The 16,564-nt window shown below is 39.6% G+C and overlaps 1 protein-coding gene and 1 long non-coding RNA gene across 2 annotated transcripts in view; both read right to left on the minus strand.

The window, feature by feature from the left end:
- Window positions 1-16,564, minus strand: part of LOC136357581 (uncharacterized) — a 391,604-nt gene that overhangs the window by 179,386 nt on the left and 195,654 nt on the right. The window lies entirely within an intron of this gene.
- Window positions 8,046-15,352, minus strand: LOC136374121 (matrix metalloproteinase-27-like). The gene is made up of 10 exons (XM_066339309.1): window positions 15,236-15,352; window positions 14,643-14,881; window positions 13,899-14,047; window positions 13,674-13,802; window positions 11,691-11,852; window positions 11,395-11,518; window positions 10,407-10,537; window positions 10,037-10,196; window positions 8,371-8,474; window positions 8,046-8,176 (listed from the first exon to the last, which is right to left on the minus strand). Exons 1-10 carry the CDS (start codon window positions 15,347-15,349, stop codon window positions 8,076-8,078), a joined length of 1,413 nt encoding a protein of 470 aa, XP_066195406.1. The 5' UTR covers window positions 15,350-15,352; the 3' UTR covers window positions 8,046-8,075.

A 16,564-nucleotide genomic window follows, 5' to 3' on the forward strand; every position in this document is an offset into this window, starting at 1 on the left:
TAAAAATCAGAAACAATCTATTTTTACCTGGCAACTCCTCTTACACTCTGCAATGCTTTTTTTCCAGCTCATCTGCTGACCAGACTCACTTGTGGGGACCGGTAGGGCCCTTTTATCATCTGACATCTAGTGGCAGTGCTGTGCAATAGGGACGAGGTCAAAAAGAAAGCTGGGGATGTCACACCGTGGGAAAATTCTAGCCCTTCATGACCCATTATCGTGGGATCATTTAATTTCATTTTCTGACAACCAACCTACGTTTTTAAATTTGCAGTCTTAATGTAATGCTACACACTTAGTGGTGCAGTGACAAGTGTATGTTTCTGACTAAAACATTTTGCATTTGAGCTTGCACTGTGTCCTTTTATAATACAGTCTTCCTTTAATTCTAAGTACTAGGAATTTATGGAAAAAATCTTAGAGACTTTATTACAAAGTCCTCGTTGAGCTTATAACAGTGGTAAAATGCTTGAAATACAAAATGAAGATAACACTGGCAAAAAAATTAAAAAGTCAAAGGTTCTTTTAAATCATCCAAATGATGCCTATTTATTTCCAAAGCCAGAAAATCCACAATTCATCACTTGTGCATTCATGTGTTCTTTATCCATTTGGGTTCTCCTGAAAAGAGCTGATACTTTGCTGTGTTAGGAACACCACAGCGTGACCTCTGCGTCCTTCATGCTCTGGGCTGCAGCCCACATTTCTGGTCACCTGAAAAGCTAAGAATGCCTGCATGTCCTTAAGATTTGCCATCATGCTGCTGCAGCCATCTTAGCAGACTGATACCTTCTCTTTTGGATATAATACATGTGAAAGAAATCTTAAAAAACCAGAAAAATTCAAGCAGATGTTGCTCATTGCTGTGTCAATATTTTGATTGAAAAAAATTGAGTATTTTCCAATACAAATGTTACAATTTTTAACGTATGAAATGATGATTAAAAACAATCTAGATGAACATATGATTATTAGAAAAGTCTGGCAATGCAAACTGAGTTATTAGTTTATTAGTATGAAGACAGTATGGTGAAAGTACTCAGTAGCTGACTTGGGCTGACTTCTGGTGCTAAAACAGTTGCCTTTGGCTGCATGGTTTGAAAGTGTCCAAAGGACCATTCATTGGTCTGAGCTCAGATGTCTCCATGAGATGTGGACAGCTCTTACCGGGATTTCGGCCACAGAGTGCCCCACAATCTAAAAACATGCAAGGCAGGTGAATATAATGAAGAAGCTGGCTTCAAAATCATTCTTGTGTTCGAGACCATAGTTCCTTTGTCCTTTCCTCAGATAGATGCTCTAATACATAAGATCTTTATTCCTGCCTGTTGGTAGTATGTTCTTTAAGATCAGAATATTTTTTTTCCACAAGCATTTTGTTTCACCCTCACTTTAAAGCTTTAAGACTGGCATAATAACGGTCAAATTCATCCCAAACTGCAGAGACTTTTCCTGATAGTCAAGCATCTTTAAAGGCTCAGATCTAGTTAGGAAGACACCAGAAACAAGGATATAGGTGAAAAATCACATACTTAGATGCCTCAAACTTCCATTTCACAGTGTTGCCAAATTCTTACAGAAATGCAATGTCTGCAAAGGTATCTCACAGCATATTCATGGATGGAGGAAAGACCTCTGTATCTCCCTTTGTGCAATTTGCATTTTGTGTACACCTCTGCCTTTTTGATAGCACTGATTCCCAAAATTATGGCCAATAATCTGCACCTGAAAATAATCTTTGCAAAACCAGAGACAGAGGTAGAAAAGTTTGCAAGGTGGAGCTGTGAAAAGGAGAGTCAAGGGGACTGTAAGGAGAAGGAACGTGAGGGGTCCCTTCTCATTTACACACAGATCACTTTGGATGTACTGGTGTGAATGTACTTTTCTTCAGCCAAGTGGTTGAGGAGTGGTCATGCTTTGTGTGAACTTTGCTGGGGCAGTACATTTCTATGGTCTTAATGAGCACAGATGTCCCATTAGGGTTGTGACTGTGCAAAGATTTCAAAAGTAGTGTTACTTAAATGCATGTTAGAATTTTGTCAAGAGCTTGAGCGCTTTGCTGAACCAGCACCTTCTTCTGTAGTAAATCCTGTCCTCTGGCTCACAATGTACACAGGCTGCACTGTGTTCCTGGAAATGAGGAAAGTGTTTATCATGTTTAGAAATCAAAAAGACATCGTTACTAATAATCATTCTCCTTCCATACTCTGTACATCTCAATAAACAAACAGTTCTTGACTTGCAGAATTTTGCTCCAGAACATACCTGTACCTGTTTGGTCTACTTCTGAGATCAGTGTAAACTTGCCTTACTTCCTTACACTAAGTGAATTTATTTTACGCTAAAAGCCTGGTCTGATCACACTAATTCTGTTCACAGTAGTATGAAGGGATAAATGCACTGTTCAGCTGAAAATATTACCAAACTAGAAATTGTATCATGATTTAAAGAGTTCCTATATTGACTGTGCATATCATGTCCTTTATAATCTTTGGTGAAAATCAAAACCAGTAGTTATCAAAGGAATGGTGATAGCCTGAAACATAGCTAGAGGTAAATATATGCCTATATATCTGTATTACATATATGGGCACACATTCAAAAAATGCTTTTCATTGCTTTTTGTAAACTATATATTTTTCATCTTTATTACCAAGTTGCTGTGTTTAATAATGACATTTCCCATATGTCTGTAAGTATTTATTTTTTGAAAACACCTGCATTTTAAATTTATCATCCTAACCACTGCAACCCTTTCGGTCAAGGGCAGAACATCTTTTACCAGCTCCTATAATAGTTGCTGATAATTTAGGGAACTCAGACCTTCAGAACATAGTTTCTAGTACCCTCTCCGTGCTTTTCTCTATATTTTCCCTTTGGTGATTTTGAATCACCACCAATATGGCAAGCACACAGCTCAGCTTATTCAGTTTAAATCACCCTATTAATAGATTTAACAAAACATTTTTTCATTTTCAAATCTAAGTGCTTCTCCTCGCATGCTTTTCTCTCTATAAAATACGTTTCTGCAGACTTCTACTTAAAAAATCCTGAGCCAAGCAACCGCACAACTTAAATTGAGCATCTGAGGAGCTGAGCTGTGGGTAGCCAAGCCGGCCCCGATGCTGGGGCGGCTGTGAGCGCGGGGTGCCAGCTGTGACTGCGGAGTGCCAGCTGTGAGCGCGAGGAGCCAGCTGTGAGCGCTAGGTGGCAGCGGTGACCGCGAGCTGCCAGCTGTGAGCCCTGGGGGACATCTTGCTGGTGGTGACACTTGTGACTTTGGCGTGCCGGCTGTAGCCGCTGGGTGGCTTCTGTGGCCATGGGGTGGCAGCTGTGAGCCCTGGGTGACAGCGGTGACCTTGGGGCAGCAGCGGTGAACCCCCTCTCCCAGACCAGGGGACGCAAAGCAGGGGCAGTGGGCAGTGCTGGCAAGTCCCTGCGGGCTGTGTCCATGGGAATTGTTAGGCTGTTCATGACTCCAGTCTGTTGCAGGAAGCAGCATTTTCTTTGGGGGCCAGTGCTAACCTCCCGTATCTGCAGCAAATGCTCCAGAAGTAACCACCATCTTCATCCGTACAAGGTCAAAGAGATAGCCCACAGCCACAATATCCAGAGGTTGAGTTACCCACCCCAAAAGCAGACCTAGTGTTTAGGAGCCTATGTTGGATTTTTATCTGATTGTTTGTAACCTTGTGCTGCTCATTAACGTGGAGGTTGTACTATCCTTGGTTCCACCAGCAGCACCAGTTCCTATCACACGGAGAAGGCATTCCTACACCTTCCCTGCTCCTTTAGCCCCTGCAGGCTGCAGAGCCCTACAGAGCCTGGGCAGACCCACATGCACATATATGGGGACAAGGTACTTTAAGGAGCACACAAACACACACGTGGATCTATGTCCACTAACTTGCCCAAAGTTAGCAAGATACAGTGCTTACAGACCATAAAAACACATGAAGTCTGGGATGCCTGAGGAAAAATCCAACAGATATCTCTTATCCCAAGCTGATGAATGCAGACAGACCATGAGAAAGTCTAATTTACAGCCAGAACCACAAAACCCACATTTCATACCTCTGGGTCCTGTCTGCAAAGTACATGTATGAGATACACTCAGTAAGGTCACTGAGATGGCTGTCATTAAAAGTGTTCACCCTTCAAGGCTCTTTGCCTGTGTGTGTAGACCTCACAAAAGTGCTCTCCCTGCTTTGGCCAGCCCCCTCATCCCCACTGTGCCACTCATCTGCAGTTCTTGTTGGTGTCCTTGCTTCAGCACCTGCAATGTCTATTCTGGGTTTCAGTTCTCTGTTTTGGGTATGACTCTGGCATATCTGATGGACCAGTGTTCAAAAAGGTTCAAACTTCACAAGGTGTTTAAAGAGCATGTTGCCTACCAGCACTTAAACACAGCCTTGCACCTTCCTTTCCTGTTACTGGGATTTGGGCAATTTGCAGCAAGGGACATGAAGTTATGAGGTTCTTTCTTTATACATTATACATATACATTTGTACATTCCCATGCTTGTCCTTTTTCTTCATTTAAGGTACCAAACCCTTAAAAACTTCAGTATCAGTTTTCTCCAGGCTTTTGGGATATCAGTCTATCACCTGAGAGAACAAGGGAGAATTGCATACTTCAAAGGGTAAGATGTGGCTTTTCAGCTCTGCTCTAGCAAGTATTTGATCATACATAGTTCTTGCCCCACTCTGTTAGCTGAAACGCCCATGCCATTGTCAGGAGATTGGGTTCCTGTAGGCAAAGAAGTGAGCAGGACTTTTCAGGACAATCTACCAGGAATGCTATAGTTTGTGGGCCTCAGTAACGCATTACATTAGGATGAATAATTTCCTCATTTCAGTTCAGTCTCATCATCTTAGGATCTTATAATTAATTTGAAAAACAGCTGTTGAAAAACATTATTTGAATGAGAAACAAATGACCATTAACAAATGACCATTTTTCTTAGTGATATGAAACAACTGGAAAGACAATTGTAGATTAGCTGTGCCCTTGTTTTTCTATGCAATTTCCACTATTCCTTGTCTGCCCTCTCAAACTCCTGTTGTGAACAGTAGGGGGAACACAATATTATAAAACTGAATGGAAATCTGCAGTGGAAAGCAACAAGAATGTTTAGTAAAAACACTGAGAAAATTGTTTCAGTGTGACCACATGGGATCCTGTTTTCTGTGTGTCTCTGCGTCCATCTGGTCCCACAGCAACTGAAGGTACTGGCTGATTTTTCCAAGCCAAACTGAAATTCCGCAGTTCCTACTCTGGTTTCATGGAAAATAGCAGCTGGCCAGAGGAGAAAAATCCCTGTGGATGGGAAGACAGATGATTTGTCCCTGGGGCAGGGTGTGGGGCCGGTGGCCGGTCACCCCACAGATAACTACACAGCATTACTCAGCTAGACACCTAAATATAGTATGGGGACATGCATTATGAGGAGCTATAGGAGGCATAAGAGAGGAGGAGAGGTACTGGGAAGTCTTTAGGGTTGTGGGAGGATATGGTGAGGTGCAAGGTATGTTGTCCAGGCTCCTGGTAGAGATGGAAGGATAGGACCACCAGTAAGCACTCTTGTCTTCTGTTCTGACACTCCTATTCTGGTTCCTACTTCTCCAATGAAATGACACAGAGGGAAAACTGAGTGACCAAGCATTACCCCTAATCAGAAGTCAAGTCTTTCTGTGTTGCAAATGACTTTTTAGGCCTTCTTTGCTAATAAAGAAAAAGCAATACTGATTGTCTTGTTCATTTTCACAGGTGACCTGTGAACATGAACCCCGCACTGGTTTAACAGAATGCCAGAGCTGCCAGTCAGAAAACTTCATTAACTACATTTCACTGTTTAAGATTAACTTACCTTAGGAACAGGGATTTATATAAATGATGAAAAAATGTTTCACCTGAGGAAAGATGGAGCACAGGGTAACTATGATATTTGTTAATACATCTGAAGACAGTGGAACTTGTCTATGTGCTGCAAAGAACTGAATAACCTCCTTTATGACTCAATGATTAAACGTTTTGTTGAGTTAAAATTGCAATAGTATTACACACTGTTAGTATCACACAGTAATACAGACTGTGTGTGAAAGAGTAATCTTGCCTTTGAGCATAAACACTTGGGTGTAACTTGGCAGCTTCTGTGACTGTGCTGTTAAGCTGTGCTTTCTACTACACAGCCATCAATTTCATTGAATGCTGGAGAAGAGTTTAAGGAGTCTGAAAATATGGAAATAGGTAAGGAACTGTCTCTATCCCACCTGCCTCCAGCATGCTCTGCTCTTTCTATGTGGGATATCACAATCACTCCACAGTGGCAGTGCAAGCAGGTGCCTTCAGACAACTTTGTCACTGGTTGTGGTGAAAAAAAAAAGCTGCTGTTGTAACTTGTCAAAAAAGCAAACATCATATAGGAGAAATATAGGATGTTTTATTCTGAATAAAAGCTGAGAGATACCCATCAAAGGTGCTATTAATTCCACCCAGCCTTATCTGTCTGAAAGTTAGCTACTCTAAGCTAGTTGGGTAACCTTCCCTTGTAAAGAGATGTTTTCTCTGCAGGCTGAAGATGCTGGTTTGCCCCAGCATAGGCGATAAGATAAGATAAGATAAGATAAGATAAGATAAGATAAGATAAGATAAGATAAGATATGTTGTGGAAAATTTCTTCATCTTCTTTCAGTACAGGGATCTTTCCTAACTCATATATCTAGACAGTAAGCTAAAGCAGTCAGATGAATCTCCCTCAAATGTCGACCATGCCATCCCACTTTAAATTTAAATTTTTTAGGGATCTAAATGGTGATGATGCTCACTTGTGGACTTGTAGATTAGTGAAACATCATATTTCACCCTTTACTTCGATTTCCTGGTGGGAACAAAGCCAGTGGGTTTCTCACAGCAATAGCAGCAACACGGTGGTACTGCTGCTGTTTACAGCAAATCAGGGGGACAAGGTTCATGCTGGAGTCATTGCATTGCTATAAAAATACACAGCAAAAAAGAAACTTTTTACTAAAGCATGTGAGAGGTTTGTAAAACAGACAAATATGTGAGAAGCAGGGAACAGCAGGACAAACCAGTACTGAGAGCAGGTTCTCAGATATCCCCAGCCATGCATGCAGCATGGCCAACAATTTGGCAGGGTGTTCTGGGCCTGTTTCCAGAACCAAATGTAAAAGAAGTACCTGGAGAAGATAAGACTGTGACTCTATAGATTTTGCCTGATTTTGTGAGGAGTTTGCATGGCAACATGCAATAAATGTCAGATGTGTGTAAAGCACAAGGTTTGTATAGCAGAGCAAAGGCTGTTCTTCATGACATGGTAGTTGAATCTATTTTTGAACTGGGCAGGGCTGATTTGTGAAGGATGTAATTCATAGCTTCAGAAAAGGTGGACACTGATGAAATGTTAATTGTTATGCCATAAAGACTGATCAGGGTGATTATCAGGGGAGATAATCTATTTAGACATTGGGACTTCAGGGTCATTTTGGTGGCAAAGTACTGTTGTGATATGAAAAGGACAAGGCTGCATCAGCCAAAGAAAAGAACAAGATGCAGGAGAATGCATCTTCTGCAGAATGCACAAGAGTAACTAACTAATAAAAGCCTATATCTTGCCAGTGGAGAGAAAAGAAGCTTGCTCTTTAGAGAGAAAAGTAGCAAAGCGCAAACATTGTCTGCTGGAGAGATATTAGCATATTAACGTGCAGTCTTTCACACCTCGGAAATGTAGAATGCCTTCAACAGATGAAGCAGAAAACAGGTACCATCAACCTAAAACTGTTTATTGGCGTAATATTAAAAAAATCCCCAAACCATCTAGAGAATAAAGTAATAAATTATTTTGTATGATTTCCACTTACAGGAAAAATGCAATTTTGTTCTAGTCTTTGGAAATAAAATTTGAGCTGACGTTAATTTATTAAAATACGTTAAAAGCATTTATGAAAAATAGTCCTGTTGCCTATTCTGTAGAGCAGTCTACATACAAACCATTTCTGAGATCTCTGGAACGGTATTTATTGTCTTTTGTTGAATGTAAGAAAGTTTTATGATACTAACAGTTAAACCAGCTGTTACTCTTCATTTCTCTGATAACCTTTTTAGCAATAGGGTCAAACTCCCACTGTTTCGATCCATGGAAGAAGTAGAATAATCCTGGAAATTAAAAAGTAAAGCATCATGTTATGGGCACAAGAAATGGCTTCATGTTGACAAATCACCTTTGTACACACAGAATAGCATCTCTTAATTTCTGTCTTTTGCAGGATGCAGCAATAATGACATCATAATTTCAGAACTTAAGATCTTTAGAACTAAACTGATTTTACTTAAAAGCTCATTTCATTTACCTTTCTGTTGAAAAACAGCATCAACCCTCTGACTAATTCCTGGAAATTCATTGACTGTCAGTCTAGGATAACCCTTTTCCATGGACTGGCTGTTTTCATCAAACCTGTATCATATGAAGGGAGACATACAATTTTCCAGAGTTTAGGCTTCAATTCTGCACAGAGTTAAGCAGCTTTTTAAAGGTGCCCACCATCTGCAATTTAGTTGATTTCACTGGGGTTGCAAAAGAAATTTCTTTTATTTACTTGCACAAATGGCTGCAGGATGCATTTTGTTTTCCATGAAGTTACTTTATTGCTGGTAAAGGCAGGTACAGCTCCAAAGAAGCATGCTGAGTGAGAAAAATAGAAGGAAGACCCACAATTTTGACTCCAGGGATAGGATTTACCTCCTCTCATGATAAGAGTGTGACAGACAATGCATGGAAACTGGACAGATTCATTTCTGCTATAGCACATATTTATAGCATGACTTTTGACTCCTCTCAGACTTTGATAAGGTATTGTACATAGTCTTCTACTAGCTGACATATTTAGGTGGAAGCAAGGAAACTAGCTTATTTCTAATACAATCAAGTTCTTAACTAAGCTAGGGCAATTTTTATGAGATGGGGCTAAATTAAGGGAGTTGAAAGGAGAACTTAAAATGTTCTTCCAGATTTGAGAAACCCTCTCAGGAAAAAAAAAAAAAAAACAAAACAACAAAAAACCAAAAAAACCCAAGCCAAAAAACAACAAAACAAGCAAACAAAGCCTTTGTTTTACTTCTCCTTGGATACAAGAAATATTTTTACCAGGCACATGAGACTGAGAGAATGAGTTACTAGGTAAGAAATGCATGTTGTGGTTTTCTTGCATGCTATTGTCTTGTGACCAAGGCAGTAAAATAACAATAAGATATTGTAAATACTCTACCCAAATTAATCAAGACTAAAAAACAGGAAACCACAGGAATCTCAAAATCCAGCTGACACTGTATCACTGAGGAACCCCACAATTAGTCACAATAAAATCTGTGTGACCCAGGCTTGCCTTGGTTGCCTGAAGTAGACCTTTGCAGCCATTGTCCTTGCACATAGAAGGAATCTTTCAGCTTCCCAAAGATGACTTCTTTCTTCCACCTGCCTTCTCTCTGCGTGTCAGGACTCATTCATACCAGTTTGGGAATGAATAGGATTTAGAGGGCACGTGTTGAAAAACCTGCTCTAACCAGTCTAAGAGAGGAAAGAAACTCCCACTTTCCTTTTTTTGAAAGGGATAAAATAATCTAGGACTTTTCAGAAACCAGAGAAATCCTCTACAAGTCATCACAGCCAGCATTCTACTGAAGTAGGTTAGCTTTGATCTTTAATTTTTAGAGACACTTTTGTATTTGTTCTCTAGATGCTGATTTTTTTTTTCAGCTTCTAGGCATAATGTATCAAGCATGTCCATATATTGAATGTCTAATTCAGGACATCCTTAAGATCTCAAAAGACAAAACTATACTCTTCTCCCAACACAGGAGTCAAAGAAACACTTCTATGAAAAGTAGGATTACTAGAATTATCTAGTTACATACAATTACCTAAAAGGTCTACTTTCTCTTTTATCACACAAACACTTTAATTTTTATCCAGATTATGTCAGAGTCCTTAATAGGAAAACATTTGTCAATTCTTCTTACCTCCAGTATTTGTCACCTATGAAAAAGTCTGTCTTCCCTGTGTTTTTATTACAGACAGCTGCATCAACTTTCTTGACACCTTTAGGGAAGCCCAGAGTGTTGATATTCTTTGGATAACCAAGCAACACCTGATATCCACTGATAACCCAGAATTTGTTGCCTGTTAAGAGAAATTAAAATATTTAGTTTCACTACTCTTTTTCAGACAGTAAATTATAAAATGCATTCTTTTGTTATCGGTTGTAGGAAAACTAGATGAAATATTCTGAGTTTTTATTTTATTTATTTGAAAACTGAATTTTATGCACACATCTCTGCTTCCCACATAATTAAATTAAGAAAAAAAATTAAAGAAAATCCCACACTTCACCTTTGAAAAGTAGGATCTGATCTTTTGTGTTCTCATATGCAGCTTCAATGCCAGGAGTCAGATTTGGCCAAAAGACAGAAATTAATTCCCGTTCAGCTTCTGAGTTATCAGGATATAGCCGCCATAAGTGCCTGATTTAAATATGAAACAGTTTTTGTAGTACATAACAAACCACAGAAACTTCTATATGTGTAACAACATTGTGACTTACAAGCTCTTTCTTGTCAGTGGAGCTACCTGGCTTGATGTGTCAAGAAGGAAATAACTCCCTGTGCTAGAGTGTTGTTTATTTATTTTTTTAAATTCTATCTTCATTCTGGCATTTCACTGATACTGATTGATAAATGGGATTAGTTATAAGCAGCTGAATATTTCACCTTGTTCCTGTACTGTATAGTAAGAGGGTTGTAGGAGCCCAGGTAGGACTTATTGTGATGTCTTCAGCAGATAAATTCCCCAGGTAATTTTGGGCTTGCAGAGGTGATTGGAAGAGAAGCTCAACTGTATTGTCAAGCATACTTATTTCTTAGTTGGTTAGTTATTTAGATAAGCAGAATTATTAAAACACTTAATTAAATGTTCAAGGCCAGGTTGGATGAGGCTCTGAGCAACCTGGTCTAGTGGGAAATGTCCCTGCTTGGAACTACATGATCTTCAAGTTACCTTCCAGACCAAATCTTTATGTGATTCTCTGAAAATATTTGCATCATTAAGTCAAGTCACTACTCAGTGTCACCACCTATACGTTTGGGAATAAAGTCTCATTGGGATTGAGATGTTTTCTTGAAAAAAATGAAGTGTGTTTTTTCAGGGGATCATGTGAAAATATTAATGTAGCTAACACCTGATAAAACTTTTATTTCCATGAATTGAAATCAATTTGTCTCATTGTAAATCCTGTAAACATGTGAACCACAAAAGTATTCAGTCTTTGTATAAATCAAGAAAAAGTAAACACCACTCAGACAAATGTAATACCAGTATTTACCTGCCCTTTAGAAAAATGACTTCTCGTCGGAGTGTAGTTATAGCATCGAAAGACATCTGGGAGCCACAGGTTTTAGGTGAGGTAGAGATAGTTGGCTTTTCATCTGGGGCATTTGGTGGGGATCCTGAGGGAGATATTTTGGAAAGAATATACCAAATTGTAGAAATATTAAGGTTTCCACACTTTGTTTTTCAAAAATACGATGCAGATATGATTAAGTTTATGGTGAAACTTTGTGAAATAGATTATTTATCCCCTGCTTGCTTTTTTTTTTTAAAGCAGTTTATTTTACTCACCATAAATGGACTGAATGCCACTTATATCATCTGGAGAGAGGGGAAACTCACTGGGGCTGATGTAGGCATAATTGGGGAACATGAGCGCCCTCTGATCATTAGAATGGGAGAGACCCAGGGCATGGCCAAACTCATGAGCAGCAACAAGGAACAAGTTGAACCCTTAAGAAATGGATAGAGAGAATAGATCAGTCAAATTTTACTCAGTTAATGGCTGATATGATCACAGTAGGGCTATTGCTCAGTGGCAGTTTTCATACAATATATTGACCTTCACTAGAGAATGCACTATGATTTATCCCTGGGCCAGGGTGTGGGTGCAGTGGCTGGCCAGTGAACGTGTTTTTTGTATAGGACAAGACTGTGATCTTCACCCACTGGCAAGGAGAGACTTTTGACCCTCTTGCTTTCTGTTAGCTACTGAAAATGTGTGTGTGTCATGAGTAGATATCTTGGGGTGAGTGTGGGTGCAGCCCTTTGGAATGTCCTGGAAGGGTTTCCTGGCTGAGGTAAAACAAATTAGATAGTGAGTCAGATCAAATTAACAGCTCTCTAGGGCAAGGCAGGAGGATACACTCTGTGCTCACTGCAGATATTAGTGTCACTCTGTGTGTCACTCTCCCTCCTACTAACCTGAGAAAGAAAGGTGAGATCATGAACAGAAAAGGAAAAATAGAATGTTAGCAGAATGCTTTACTTTTCTACCATTGGGACTTTAAATCATATGAATTCTTTGGAGATTTGCCAAACAAAATAATTTTAAAAAATATTATGCTTCTGCATGCTTATTCCCTGTGAAATATGTTAACACAATAAATAAATAAATAAATAAAAATGGAATTTCCTTCAATATGGATCCCTCCAAGTAACATGCCTTTCTGAATTAGGGAAGAATGATCATCTGCCCTGCAGACCAAGATCCAGAAATGTCAACAAATTTAATGAAGATCACAAGTCTGTGGCAGAGGAGAGGACTAGTCATAGATTGCCCAAGAAAGGCTGGCTGAAGCCACGACATTAATTTCTCAAAAACTCAAACAAAATAAAGCCTCATTTTTTCCACTCATATTTCCAGTCAGTCCTCCCCTCTCATGAGTCTTCCAAGTGCTACGGGTTCTGCAGTGTTTGGCTGCTGGAGCTGTGCTGCTGAGGAGCAGCAGAAGAACTATGGTTGACCCATTCAGTACCAGCATGGGGAAAACATTACATTTGATCACGCGACATGTCCAGCCCTCACCCTTTCTTTTTTTCCCATCACAATAAACCTACACTCTCCTCCCTCTGCAATGACTTTTCAGCACCTTTCTGTTCATTAGTGCCTCACTCTTTCTGATCTCGATTCTGTTGTTGCAGCTTTCCATCTCAAAAAGTGGATGAGAAAAGGATCTAAAGTACCAGAAGGCAATGTGCCCGTGTACTGACAGACCTGCTAGAGGCAGTAGGTGCTGTACTGCTGGTCTGGGCAGAACAGACATGTTCCAGATGGATTGAGGTTGGGCACTCAGTGCTCCCCTCTCTGCTGCCTATTCTTGAACATATCCTGGAGTTTTAAGTGCAGACTTTTCGTTATCACTGGTGGCTGTACTGATTTTTAGGTGGTGGGGATGTCCTCTGGGGGCTGCTGCAAAGCACAGGTCACGGTCGTGCCAGGCCTGGTGTGCACCAGGAGGGGAAAAGAGAAAGCTTTTATCAAGGGTTGTGAAACTCTGGGCTACCACCAGCCCCCAGGTAAGAGTGTCTGCGGCATTCCCACCTGAAAAGGATTGTCCTATTGGTATTTTTATCAGGGCTAAATAAGGATCAGAGTAGATCAAGGTGAGTTTACATCTATGTCATTGTAAGTACCCCAGGATGGCCTGTATCATCCTCAAACTGCTCTTATGGTTAAAGCAGTGTTTCATCTCAGTCTCTTACTTCACTTAAATAAATCAGAATGGAATTTATTCATCTGCATGACTCTTTAGAAACCTTTTTTGAACATACCAGCTGAGCCTGTGGTCCAGTCTTCATCTTCATCAAAGTGCACATCACCGCCTAGACCACTGCCAGGTGGAAAGGCATGAGCAAGAACTCCAAGGGGCCCATCAAAATAGCGAGGGCAATGTCCATGGACTAAAGAATGTGAAATTGATACAACACTAAGCTTAGGTTATGACTACTGAAAAATCTATCCATTAATTTTATCACTGTATGCAGTATTCATATTACCTGTGGTCCCAAAAGCAATCATTATATCTGCTATTCCCTTTTGAATGCGAGTGAAAATCAGCGGGGTGACAACACTCCACACTTTAAATGCCTTCTCAATTGCTTTATCCACATCCTCCTTGCTCATATCTGGTGTGTAGTTAACAATTCTACAATTATGAGAATTCAAGTATAATATTTAGTATTTGCAGGGAAAAAAAACTCCCTAATATGGTTAAGAAGATGAACAGAAAATATGAAAGAAACAATGTAACCTGTAAACAAATAGTTCCCAAGATTCTGCTTGGGTTGAGTATGTTTGATATGTGAAAACTGAGTATACTTGACTATGTGCAACTGTCCAATATGTCTTTTTCATAACAACAGTTGTGTACATGTTATCAGTTTTCTCTTAAAATGGGGCTTAGTGAGGAGGTGGTCACTTGAGCATGAGGAAAGTCACCTCCTCAGCTTTCTGTGACTACTAAACTGTTGCAATTGATGTTTCTGTTTGGCTTTCAGAATATTTGTCAGGAGTGATACATGACAGGCAGCATACTATGGCTGAACCAGTAAATGAAAAATATTCAGCTTGATTTTCAGAAATTCCTCTCAGGACTATGCATAGCTAGCAGCTGTGGAGAGAAAAACATTTTTGCATTTTCAAGAGGAAACAATTTCTATAGAAGTTATATTTAAATATAACAAATTTTGATACCCACAAACTTAAAATTTAAACTCAAAAAGTGATTACTGAAATACTACCTGTATGTCAGTCTGGTTTTTTTCCAACCAGGCAGAGTGAAACCATAGAGACCCACATCAGGAACTCCACACCTGGGTGTCTTCATAATTTCCAATGTCTCATTATCCAGTTTTCCAGTCACTTTCAAACCAAAAAACTGCTGCATTTTCTGAAGTTTTTCAGTTGTGGATTCAGCATTTATTTTCCATCCAAGCTGATCTGGATCTGGCTCAACAGCATAGAATTTATTCAAATAGTTCTAGTGAAAAGAAAAGCGACATGTTTCACATTTTCATCTGTTTCTTGAACAAATAAATACCTTAGGAGTGATGTTGTGTAGGTCACTGGCAAAACCTTCTGCCTGTGATTTTGGAGCACAACAGATGTTTTCCTGAGGATCATAGCTTAACAGAAACAGACAACATTGTCCTGACTCTTATTTACTTGACATTTCCAGTTCGTACAGATTTATCCTACTTTAGTAAAGCTCAGGCAACAGAGTTCTATGCAATAGCATTGTCTGAGAAAGGCAGCAAGCTGCAGTGCAACTGGAACACACAGAATAGTAAAAATAGAGGGCTCAGTAGATCCCAGATATGGACAATGCAGTTACCTGTACACGCTTTGCATCTTCTTCGTTGTCTTTCTCTGGGTGGATGGGAAGAGCACTAGAAACAGCTGTGCATGTTACAAGCCAAAGTAAAAGAACCTTCATTTTCACTCTCATCCCTGCGCTGGTAGGAGAGCTGTCTGCTTTCTGTCCAAGTTTGTATGGTTATGGGGTGCTTTGGAGAGTCAGCTGTAGACTGACTCAGAGCTCATCATGCTCTGATTCCCTCCACACAAGCTATAACACTGTGCAGACTGACACAATAAAACATAATTGAGCCCATCCGATTTCACAGTCATCCAAAGTCAGTTGGGATTTGAACATGTCTAAGCTGCTTGACAATGCTTCCAAAACTGGCACTCAATTTTAGTTATTTTACACTGACTTTGACAAACCTGATCAATTCCATGCTAGATTAAGTGGTGGACAAATGCAAAACTTTGTAAGTTGTCCCAACACACCTCTGTGAAATGGAGCTGCCAAATGTAGGGGTATTCTATATTCTCAGCCTAGAAAATGGGAAATGTGCATGAATGTCCCATAAAAAACCAAACCAAACAAATTTTGGGAGAGAATACTGTAAGCAAAATATTTTCTTTTCAAATTGATTCACAAAATGAGGCAGAATATTTTGGGAAATGGGTGAAAAAGCCAATTCCCTACCAACCTTTTTCTGGCAACTTTTTGAAACAGGTGTTTCTTTTAAATTATTCTGGTTGAATCCAAGATATACATAAATGAGATCAAATTTACCTTATAAATTGAGCCTAAAGAATGGGAATAATCTTATATCTGTGTCTGCATCTATCTCAATCAATCTATCTGTCTATCTATCCATCCATCTATCTGTTTATCTAATCTTTCTATCTGCCATTTCATCACTAAAGGGTTTTTTCAGTTTAACCACATTAGCCACAGGGGATATGATTATTTCCTGTCTTAAGTAATTCAAAATAAGGGAAGTTTCAAGAGTCACACAGGCTATGACAAATTATGGGATTTCACACTGTTCCAGCCAAGCACCTTCCTCTTCCACTGGCAGCAAAGAGAGAGGAAGGTATTTGTTTGGCACCTCAGAGAAGCTCTCACAGCATGTACTCAACTTTTGCAAAACTGTTGAAAGAAATGCCTTCATGTTGGACCATGGCTTATTCAGAAAATTCATGCTTCAATTTTTTGGCTTTTTTTGCTGTCCCTTCCAGCCAACTTTTCTTCAACTGGAGGCATTAATGATGAATTTTTTTCATGCCAATAGCCTCATTGTTAAACTCATTGTTAAAGGCGTTTCTCAGCTACTTAAAAAAATATAATCAAACCCATCTCTTGATTATT

The sequence above is a fragment of the Sylvia atricapilla genome, chromosome 2 (assembly GCF_009819655.1).
Source record: "Sylvia atricapilla isolate bSylAtr1 chromosome 2, bSylAtr1.pri, whole genome shotgun sequence".
Taxonomy (NCBI): domain Eukaryota; kingdom Metazoa; phylum Chordata; class Aves; order Passeriformes; family Sylviidae; genus Sylvia; species Sylvia atricapilla.

Excerpts from the sequence above, each read along its gene's own strand:
- LOC136374121 (XM_066339309.1), bottom strand. The coding sequence starts at position 15,349 with ATGAGAGTGAAAATGAAGGTTCTTTTACTTTGGCTTGTAACATGCACA. Across the intron at positions 11,519-11,690 it reads TGGCATTCAGTCCATTTATG|GATCCCCACCAAATGCCCCA; the intron begins GTGAGTAAAATA and ends TATCTCCCTCAG. Across the intron at positions 10,197-10,406 it reads TCAGATCCTACTTTTCAAAG|GCAACAAATTCTGGGTTATC; the intron begins GTGAAGTGTGGG and ends TTCTCTTAACAG.